The following is an 11,682-nucleotide window of genomic DNA, read 5'->3' as shown; positions in this document are numbered from 1 at the left end:
CAATCCTGAAAAATATTTGGGGGTGCTTAACTTTTTTCCAGGTGTATATATATTAATAAAAGCTTTAACCTGGCTCTATTTTCCCCCATATTGTTTGTAAGTAGTATGAAGTTCATATGTTTCTGCTTAACGTGCCGGACTATGGATCGATCAAATTTTCCACAGTTCATGTCGCTATGCTACCAAACACGCTCCGCACATTTAGTTGTGGTAGCTCTGTTAAAATTGTTTGTAGACAAAATATTTGTTTTCATTCAGCTGAATTGGACAATTTTTCACAGAAGACATTCATATGTTTGTTGAGTTTCATGCTAAGTTACTCAAGAGCTATCTGTGCTAGCCAGCCATAATTTTGAAGTGATAGATTAGAGGGAAGGCAAATAAGTTAAGACCACCCACCTTTAATTCTCGGGCTGATAGTTACCAACAAATAGTGGGATAGACTCTCACATTTTAACGCCCTATAACTGAAAAGGCGAGCAAGGTCGACGGCAGGTTTCGATCCCATGACCCGCAAATTGCGAGTCGAGTATCCAAGGCAGGCCCACAGAAGACGTCATGATTGCTAGCATACATACCCGTTCAACGCATGAAGAAGACATAGGGGCCTCGAGGTGATAAAAAGGACAGATATGAATACCAACCCTCCTGTATTACTCCCCGGAAGGCTGTAAGAGTACACGTACATGCCAGGTTTGATGACAATCAGTCCAGCGGCTCGACAGTTATAAGTACATACGCGCGCACACACAAACAGTTTTGTCAAATAATGCTTTAGACTGGAAAAAAATTACTGTAGCCATTCTAGTGGATATTTTGTAAAAGTGTGATATGCAGGTATATCACATGTTTTCTATCTGCTTTAGTTATATAGGAATTTTAAAAATATATCGTTTATTTAGTTTCTAGCAGTTTTGGAATAAACAAATGATCCAAAAAGCTGTTGAGATTGCCTTTTTAATTTTTCTGTTCTCTATAGTAGATAATGTTTATTCTGCATGAGAGGATATTGCAGTAACACACAGAGTTGATTCCGTGTTGAAAGTATTAGACTGTAATAGTACTATCGTTTGCTGACTGAATTGACGCTGTATGTTACAGCTGACCAATGCTGTAAAAGAACATGGATTATAACGTGATACTATCATCTGGACAAAGAAACTAAGCTTACCTATTGAATGTAAGCATGTTTCATAGTTCAATTTCAGTTGGTAGATTAACAAATGTACTTGCAAATGATTGACAAAATCCTATTTACAGATCAGTGTGTTTAACCCGAAAAAAAGTCTGTACCAAGAGAAATAAATCTGCAGAGCTAATCACAGTCCAGTAAGAGTGGCTGTCTTTTTGTGTGCACTAGTATATACACTGCATTTTCTTTTTATTGGTTCATAATAGAGGTTGTGTTAATTTTGTTAAACTTGTCCAATCTCATTATTTCACACACACTAGGAAAACTCACTCAAGTTATCAAACACAGATTACTCTTATTTCGTGAACAAACCTGTTATTATTAGCAAGTGTAACTGTCTTATACTCGTTGAGAAATCAGTTTTTGCCTGAAAATACCACAAGTAAATAAGAAAATATTTTTATTTAGTGACGTCAGGATTTATTGCAGAATTTCTGAATTGATGACCTTTGTTCTTGTCCTTGCTCATCCTCTTGAGTTTATCGAGTTTAAGGGAATGCTATTTACGATTAGAATGACATTTTATGGATGTAAAAGTACTCATAACTGAGAGGGAGAGTTTAGTGGCGAGAGGTGGTTGTCGAAAGGGAAATATGGATGACTGGTGGTCATCGAAGTGGAATAGCATCTGACAAATTGGAGACTGCGTGAGGAAGCCTCAGTGAAACTACTTGGCTGTCAAAGCAAAGCAGTCCCATATGTAAACCAGATCACCAGCACCTAGTGGACAGAGGCTGGGCAGGCCACTAGTGGATGATTTCCACCAGTCAAAGCTGTCTCTCAGGCAGATGAGACAATGAACACCCTTGGGGTGACGTACCTTTCAAGGTTTAAAGGTTCTCTGCAACAGTGATGACAGCTTGAAATACCTGGAGTCATATAGAGTGTACAATGAGTCACTTGAAGTAGTTCATTGCCTTGTAGTGCTGGACCAGGGATTAACTGCCCACCATGGTGTCAGAGGCTTCAATACAAACCTGAGGACATAGGCAACATTTTTCTTGGCATCATGAGATGTAGAAGTGAGAGGCTTTGGCCCAGCAAACAGGTTTCTTAGAGAAAATCCAAGCAGATCACGCCCACGATGTTCAAGGGGATTTTCAGAGAGGACCTAGACCAGTTCCTAAAACATTTCAGGTAGGTCACTGCCTAGAATGGATGAACTCAGAAGAAACTATGGAATGCTGGGTCCTAAACTTATGTGGCCTGACCTTCGCCACTGTTGTACACTTGTACAAGGAGCAGCAGGATGGCTGTTAGATAGTCATATATGAGTTTCATTGCCAATTCGACTCAATGGAGTTCAAAGCTTAGAAGAGGATCAGCACCAAGGGATTGTTCGTCTACTTGGACAATCTTTGAAGCTCAGGAGAATATAAATGTCAACATGTTTACTGAGGGACAGCACTTGAGAGTGAAGGACATAATCACACTCACAGAAGCAGTATCTGTCATAACACATTTTGAAGTTGTAACTTCAAGCTGGTCATCTTAGAAGTAGAAGCTTGCAGTAACAGCTTTAGTAGCAATTCTGTCAGCAGATGGTGTTCCCAGGTACTTCTGCTGTGTTAGGCATATTTGCCAAGACCACTATTCTGAAGTCCAAAACGAGGTTTTTGGTACTGGGTTCATTTCAAGTCTCAGAAAGATGGAGGTGGGCAGGCTTCAAGAAGATCTTCATGTCATGACCTTCAGTTGCAAAACCAATGACAATGGCAGTATAGACAAGCGAAATAGCTTGCTTGACAGTTACTACGATCAAGAGGGCCTCTCATCCTCGACATTTAGGAAGATAAGATCCTGGAAGACATACACCACCCTGTTGAATGAGGACCTCAGGAGACATCCTAATATTTTTCATATGATTTCAAAAGAGTGTGAAATTAAAAGGTTGTGAATTATTATTTTATGCATTTAAAGAGCAAAGTTAAAGGAGCTTATTATTGTGTAATGTTTAGTCTTGTGTTCTTAAAATGTAATGAAAGTGTATTTTATAATGTGGATTTTGATATTGTGTTTCATTTTAGCAGTATTAAAATATTGTATTGTATATAGTAGTTAAATGTAATTCATTGTTAAAGGGTTTGTAATGTCTGTGTGGCATGTATATGTCTTTAGAAGTAAATTCAAGTTAGCATGCTTCTTGACAGTTAAATGTAATTGTTGACTTGTGGACAAGTATGAAACAGAGAAGGGAGGAAAGTGTGATATGCAGACGTATCATATGTTTTCCACCTGCTTAAGTTATATATGCATTTTTAAAATTGTGTGTGTATTTAGTTTCTGTGCAGTTTTCACATAAACTTGAGGTCCAGAAAGTCACTGAGATTAACCTGCTCTAGTTGCTTTGTTTCTACATTCTCTATAGTAGATATCTGTGCTGCACGAGAGGATATTGTAGTAACCTATGGCATCCAGGCTGAAAGGATTAATGACTGTGATATACTTGCTAAAACAACGCTTTATATATGTTACAGCCGACCAATCCTATGAAAGAACAAGTCATAAGGTGGCACTGTCAACTGAACAAAGAAATTATGCTTATAGTAGATAATGTCTGTTCTGCTCGAAGCTAGTGTGATTTAAAAATTCGTATCTGTTGTTTGACTATATATATCGTAAATAATAAATATTTATTAAATCAATGTAATTAATAGTATTCTTTTTATTATTTGATTGTTGTTAATTATGACATTTACAATTTTAGAAATACTGTTTGTAAATGTCAATAAATAAAATATGTTCAAACTAATGTGATCAATTAACCTTGAAGTAAATGTGGTGCTCAAACTTTTATATGCACCCTTCTAAACATGTGATTTTTTTGCACACACATCCCGCAACCTTATAACCTATTTTATAGGTAATTTACATGTTATTTTCCCACGTTAATTGTTGTTATTGTATAACTTAATAGTAGTAGTAATAATAATAACATATATATATATATATATACGGTAGTTATTACAATTTCTTTATTTTTAAATTTGTTTATTGTTTATTTTAATTATGCACAAAGCTACACAAGGGCTATCTGTGCTCTGCCCACCACGGGTTTTTAAATTTGTACCTTCAGATGTAATTTATATGCTCCTAGAGGAAATAAAATACTTAAACCCGACATAGGAGTGTATAAAATTTTGATATAGGGAGAACATAAAACCCATCAAATCCTGAGATAGTGTTGGGAACAGAAATAAGTAATCCTCAATATAAATGTCAGTTTTTAAAATGTGGAACAAACTTGAGTACCCCCTAAATGTAGGGAGTGAATGGCCTAGGTCGCTGTTAAAGCAACCCACAGCCCAAAGTGCAAAACTATATTCCGTGGGTACGTTATCCACACCTAGCCTCCACCCCCACTCGTTTTTTGTTTTCTTTGACCATTTAATATCCTTAAAGGCAAGATATCTCCTTATAGTGGGAATTAGTTGTAAGTTTATATGGATAAAAATAGTTTTCAACTATGTTTTTTTTTATTATCGATGACCCTCTACTGTCCCGGCTTGGTCAGGTGTTTAGGGCGCTTAGCTCGTAATCTGAGGGTCGCAGGTTCAAATCCCGGTCCCACCAAATATGCTTGCTCTTTCAGCCGTGAGGGCATTATAAAGTTACGGCCAACCCCAATATTCGTTGGTAAAAGAAGTAGCCCAAGAGTGGGCGGTGATCACTTGTTGTCTTTCCTGTAGTCTTTCACTGCTCAATTAGGGACGGCTAGTGCAGACATCTCTCGTGGAGCTTTGCGCGAAATTCAAAACAAACAAACGGACCCTACTTGGTCGAAAAAGTGAACTGGACTTTTGCAGTCTTTTTTTATACCGAATACTCTAAAAGATGCTTTTGGTTTGTTAGTAGTTTAAGCACAAAGCTACACAATGGGCTATCTGTTCTCTGCCCACCACGGGTATCGAAACCTAGTTTCTAGCGTTTAAAGTCCTCAGACATGTCGCCGTGCCACCGAGGAAATGCACACACACACACCAAAAAAGAACGTTACAACAAAAATATAAAATTATCTGAACGTTTTACAATGAGTGTAATATATTGATAATGTAAATTATTTAATTTATGTTTGATAATAGACCTAAGGTAGGGAACAGAACAAACGCAACGTAGTATGATTGGTAATTTTCCCGCTTTACACCATTCTCGTATTAATCACACAAGGGCAGTATATATTTCGCGATACTAGAAAATTTGTATTGGCCATTTGAAAATTTATTGAAAATATAATACATGTAAATATATTAATCGTCCAATGACGAGGATGCAAAGGAAATGCATTTTACTGACTCTTGCTCTAGAGGGTACGTCAAAAATAAAAATATGAGTTCTTGATATTTTAGTAAAAGACAGCAACTATGACATTTTCAGTGCTTAATTGTGATTGGTGATGTACGGCATTAGTGCGGGCGGAGAACGGTAGTGGAAAAAATTGCTCTTGTTTCGAAAGTGGCAGTACCGCTCAGCGAAAGGCAGGGATAATGGTATCGTGACTATCGTCCCGTGATGGTCTGTCCAATACGAAAGAAAAGTAATGGCTACGATATTGGCGGATTCTCACCAAGAACTAAGCAAAACACTTGTGGGTTCACTTATGTAACATAATACAACAATTTCGCTTACTATCAACTTCTCTCGAACTTGCAGAAGTTTGTCGTTTCTCTATTTCGTCATCTATACACTAACACATATTCAAATTCTTTCCTAAACTTTCAAGAAGGTTCCAGTCATTAAACAACGCATTTATCACGTGACATCAAACTTTAGTCTGGCAAAACAACAATACAAAAGTAAATTGGAAAATGTACCTTTTTTGTAGACAATTTTATTTTTTCTCAATAGTAAGTTTGTGTCACAGACCCGCAAGAAAAGTGCACCGAATAGTTTGAAGCGTTAAAAACTCCGCTGTATTGTGATAGTTTGTTGTTGTCGATTTAATATCGAGTCTGTGTGTGTTTATTCTTATGTATTGTGTATTTATCGCTTAGCATTCCTGTGGTTACAGTTAACCGCCAAGAATATATATATATACGCTTTTTAAGATAGTGCAAGATGGTCTGTTGGGGCTTTTACCCTGGTGTTAAGCTTTGGACAAAATAGTGCCTGGGAGTTCATGGCATACCATATTAGAAATGTACAAGTTTAACGTTTTATTTTTGAATTGTTATATACTCACAGTTCAAAGCTTTTTCTATCAGCCTGTGATCAGTTTTGAGTTTTTGTAGTTCTCTTACCTATATTTTTGTGACTTGTTTCTTTATGATTTTGAATAAATTTTGCTTTTGTTCATTTCTATACCCTGTATCCAACTCTGTTTCTGTTTGTAGCTGTTCATTCTCATGTGATTTTTCATATTTTATTTGAATTCTGTATGTGTTATATTCTATTCCTGACACATGGTAAGAATAAACAGTTAAGGTAAGGGTCAAACTTTAAAATAGCAGTAAAAAACACCAGAATCGATGTATCTGACACCTCTCCTCTTACTCCAAATGTCAGCATAAATTATTTTAAGAATTTGCAAAAAAAAAGTAAGGCAAAATTTAATACCATCTGACTTACACATACCTGAGAATAATTTTATTAACCAGTGCAATATACAGTACAATAGCCAGTGAAAAAGTATCTTATCTATATGTGTAAAAAAAACAACTGCAATTTTCCCAGGAAAAATAAACAAATTTTAATCCAAACGTCAGGCCTAATCCCTCACTATCATAATGACATTTTTATCACAATTTCAAAAATTTACCCTTTCATATTGCAATCACTGCAAGATTTAATATAGAAAAATCTCTTATGAACGAATGCAAAACCCTCTGCCAATATGGGTCGTATGATACAGTAGAGCTGGCATGTTGGCTGATTTACAGAATTACTTGATATCAGTATTTTATGAACAATTGTTTATTTTTCATGCTATTTTATTTTAGCAGCTTTACAGAAACAACAAATTTACAAGCACAAGAGGAAAAACTTTTTGTTTTCCCATAATAAAAAAGTATTAAAATAAGTATGAAGTATTAAAATAATCCAATTTTTATACAAGTAATAACTAATAATAAAGGTGAAATTGCTTTATTAAAAAAGAAGTGATCAAAGTCTATTAAAGCAGTTTACATACATTAATAGAGGTTAAGGAGTCGAAAAGAGAACAGAAATTTGAGAATCAAAATTAATCTAGGATTTTCTTGTCAGTTTACACATACAGAGAAATATTTAATGTGAAGTATCTCTTTACCTGTACAAAACAAATAAGTGAAAGATTTATAGATCAAAATGAAACAAATCTGTTTGTTCAAACTAATGAGCACTAAAATATCAATGTTGGAGGTTTTTGTTCATTAATAATTGCAAACAGTATGAAACAATTCACATGCAATAAGGAGTTTTGAATTTTGGTGGTTATGAATGAGGCATATAAGTAATTCAAATAAAATGTCAGTTCACACTTTTAGATAGATTAGACTTGTACGTTGACTGGATACCATTTTTGCTGCTATTAAAAACTGCTTTTTTTAAAGTTTTATGCCTAAATGGTATTTTTAACCCTAGAACGCCAGTGTGCATGGTTAGTTTAGTATACTGGTTTAACTTGTATGGTGTCATAGTGACCCTATGTAGATGTTCTAGGGTTAAGAAAATGTTAAAAGCTGACAAAATTCATACAAAAATATTGCATTATACTAAAAATACAACCATCAAAGTGATCATGAAAGTAAATAAACTGGTCACAATGCACAATGTCACACTGCTCTTGTAAACATAGAAACAGTGGTTAAAATTCATTTTGTTCCACATGCATGCTGTTTCTGTCAGGCTTAGATCTGTAGTTAAAACATGAATTGATCTAATTTGTGTTGATTAGTGAATTAAAATGCAGATGCTTTCAAATGTCCAGCTGCTGAAACAACAATTAAAGATTCCAAATACATTGAACACTCTTTCTTAGTTCAGTGTCAAAGATATGTGAACTAGTAGAAAATGTAAAATAAGTTAATTCACCAAGTTTTTAACATGTGAAATATGTTTAAATTAAATAAATCCAGTTATTATTACATATATCACATGTGTTAGTAACCAGAAACACCACTAATAACTGCAGCATTTGAACCAACTTGGTATGTGATGCAGTGTAACATTTAATAACTGTTTAGTTTTTATCTGCCATATATTGTTGAAAGATCAGAATTATTACAAATGTAATCACATATAGACTTTTCCCATTGTAACTTTAAATGGCTTAGAGTTTAACAGAGAAATTTTGTACTTAGATTTTAATCCTTACTGTATTAATTTAGAGCCCTTCTTAGAACTTGTTAGATTCTGTTTTTAATCATTACAAATAGTTTTGTAATTGTTTATCTCAAATTGGAGTGTAATATATGTTAATTTTTTAAACATTTTATGTCGTTTTACACTTAACCTATTATAGGTAACACAGACATAGTAGAAGGAAACCTGAAGTTAATACTGGGATTAATTTGGTCTCTGATCTTAAGATACCAAATTGGTCGAACCAATTTCCCACCAAGGAAGCTAATGCTGGCATGGTTGCAGTCTACTCTACCAGACTTGAATATCACCAACTTTACAAGAGATTGGAACAATGGCATAGCTCTCAGGTATGTTTGAAATGTTTTAAGTTGTTTGCATTTTTTTGAAAGTTTAAATTGTGATTTTATAGTGAACTACTGCAATATAAATCATTTGAGTTTAAAAAAAGTATGATTGCTGTTTTGTCTCAGGATTAATTTTCATGAGTAACACAAGCATTAATTTTTGTATTAAAGTTATTTGAAAGTCCTGAAGAATTAGCATGATAATCCACTACACATGTTTATAGCAGTTTCCTAGCTTTCAGTACTTTTTGATTAGTGTTTGATGCTGTCCATAATATTTACGTCAATTGTAAAGGTTACCCATAGAAGTATAGAGAATGGGGGGCGTATATATATATATATCCTACTTCCTGTCATTTAAGTTAATGTAAATTTTGATTAACTGCATAATAAGTTAGAAGTGACTGAGTAACAGAATTATAGTAAGAATTAAATGATTTTGGTGACCTATTGAAGGAATGAGCATAGAACGAGACTGAATTGTAGGTTAAAGTTGTGCCAGTTACAGGATATACATAGTATCAGGCTTTGAAATTGAATATTGTGGCTACAGGGTTGCATATGCTAAAACTGACTTGAAGTTTGAAACAAGTATGCATCTTTTATATAAGTTACTGTCAGAGAGTTTTACAAAGTAAAATAATTTAAAAGCGTCATTTAATTTTGTGATTTACAGGTGTTGAAAATTGTACCTTGCCACTATAGAACAGAAGTTTGTTTTGTATATATAAAATACAGATCAACTTTTTGATAGATAAACAAGGAATGCTTAAAGTTATATTGAAACTATATATTTTATGGCAGTTTAACATGGCTTTTTTTAAAACACTCGCACAGTTTTAGATTTAGAAAATATTAGTCTTTCCAATTGGGCAGTTTTCAAAAATACACGACAAACAGTTTACCAACACCACAAGCTACCTAACTATTAGATATTTTAACTCATTAATAGGTTGTTTTTTCAAAACACTAAGGAAAAGGAACTGTTTGAAATACAACTGTTTGTATTGGCTTATATAGTGTAAATATATTACAATGAACACTTAAAAGCAACTTAAAGGAGAAAAATTTGTCAAATTATTATTCTAATATTTGTTTGTCCTATGTTTTTGATTTCATGAAAATATATTTTTATATATGTATGAACTGTTTGGAAATTAGACATGTTTTACTAGAAGAAAAAGTTTAAAATGACTATAAATAATTTTTTTTCCCCCTATAGTGCCCTAATAGACTACTGTGAACCAGGACTGATTTCAAAATGGAAATCTCTTAATCCAGAAGAGCGGTAAAAGATTTTATACAGTGTTAAAAGAAAAACAATACACTTAAAAATTAAAGCTTTTTAGTAATTTAGAATTAATTGTGACAATACCGAATTCATAAACTAGAAGGAAAAAAAGAATATTGGAATATTTCAAATAACTGTCATTTAGGGAAGAAGTATAATAATTTCCTTCCAAATTTTAAGACCCCTTTAATAAATACTTTTTAAATTCTGTCCTTCTGTAAAATTACTAAACTTTAATTTGAATTTTTAGGGCCTAAAATGTAATTATAAATAAATACATATTTAAGTTCTGCTCTTTTTAAAATTATTAAAGTTCAATTTGAATTTTCAGATCCTAAACTTTAATTATTACAATTTTGTGTAATTAAGTTAAACATAGCTCAAAAGTAATGCTAGAAAACTAGCAGATTGCTGCTTAGTATTCCAGTTTTACTACTGAAATTTAGAATGCATCAGAAAAAATAGCTAGTGCACATTTCAAAAGGAAAACTCACATATTCTTACTGTTGAATGAGTATTGATACACCCATGATACATGCATTTCAGTCCTTTGTATTTCAACATACTGAGCACAGAAGGTTATGATAATTATAATTAATGAGATTGTTTCTCTTGCCTATGCAATACTAGTTTTGCAATCCTCATTTGAGCTGTGTGATACACCAAGGCTAAGTATGTGAAAATGGAGATAGCAAAATTCAAAGTACATGGACCAGCCAAGTAGACTCACACCATTCAGTTTCTGCATGGTTAAAAATACTGTGCTCAAGTTGTTGCTCATTGAAGGTAATCAAAACATTGGTTACACAAACTGCAGATATGTTTTCCCACATTCCTCTTAATCTGTCTATAATTAAAACAAGTTTTATGCCTATTGGCCTCTGATGCTTCTCCAGCTTTCAACTTTTAATAATAAAATATTTTTTAATAGACGTCAGAAGTGGGAAACTGTAGACTTTGTCGATTCAAGCACTTGTAGCTTAGATATCCCAGTTTCCACCCAAATCAAACATCTTTAGCTTTTTTATTTTGTGGAATAGTTAAAACATTAACAGTTTTACATGTAATTAATGAAAAGAAAACATGACACAGAAGATGTATACACATGAATAGAAGATATATATATGTATATATATGTATATTTATTAACATTTAATACATGAAATAATGGATTATGAATCAGTTACGGATAATTTTAGAGAACACAAATGTTGTTTTCAAAACATACTTGCCTCCTCTCACACTACAGCTATTACTTGACTGCCGGAATTTCTTTCTTTGCCCATATAAGCATTGGTCTGATTACTTTTTTTATATTTATTTACGCTTGTAATGTATGGGGGCGCCATCAGCAGATGAAATGCCCCCAATTTCACTGATCTCAACTAGTAGAACTAGATCCTCTCGTCATTTATTTTATTAGTTATCATTAAGTATAAATTAGTAATTTTTTTCTTGTATTTAGTTGTGTTGTACTGATAATCTTATGAGTTATTGTTATTGTAATAAAATATAATGATGTGTATGATTGATTGATTGCGTTAAGAACAACTGGTAAATACAAATACGTTAGG

General features: G+C 33.4%; 1 protein-coding gene across 1 annotated transcript in view; it reads left to right on the top strand.

Moving 5' to 3' along the window:
- LOC111085450 (filamin-B-like) overlaps positions 1-11,682 on the top strand; it is a 58,952-nt gene that overhangs the window by 22,037 nt on the left and 25,233 nt on the right. Inside the window, exons 2-3 of the mRNA XM_022384063.1 lie at positions 8,631-8,820; positions 10,040-10,105. Of these exons, the coding sequence (XP_022239771.1) occupies positions 8,631-8,820; positions 10,040-10,105 (256 nt within the window). The remainder of the gene's footprint in view (positions 1-8,630; positions 8,821-10,039; positions 10,106-11,682) is intronic.

The sequence above is a fragment of the Limulus polyphemus genome, unplaced genomic scaffold (genome assembly GCF_000517525.1).
Source record: "Limulus polyphemus unplaced genomic scaffold, Limulus_polyphemus-2.1.2 Scaffold397, whole genome shotgun sequence".
Taxonomy (NCBI): Eukaryota; Metazoa; Arthropoda; class Merostomata; order Xiphosura; family Limulidae; genus Limulus; species Limulus polyphemus.
Note: the sequence above shows the minus strand (reverse complement) of the source record. Positions and strands in the feature narration are given on the sequence as shown.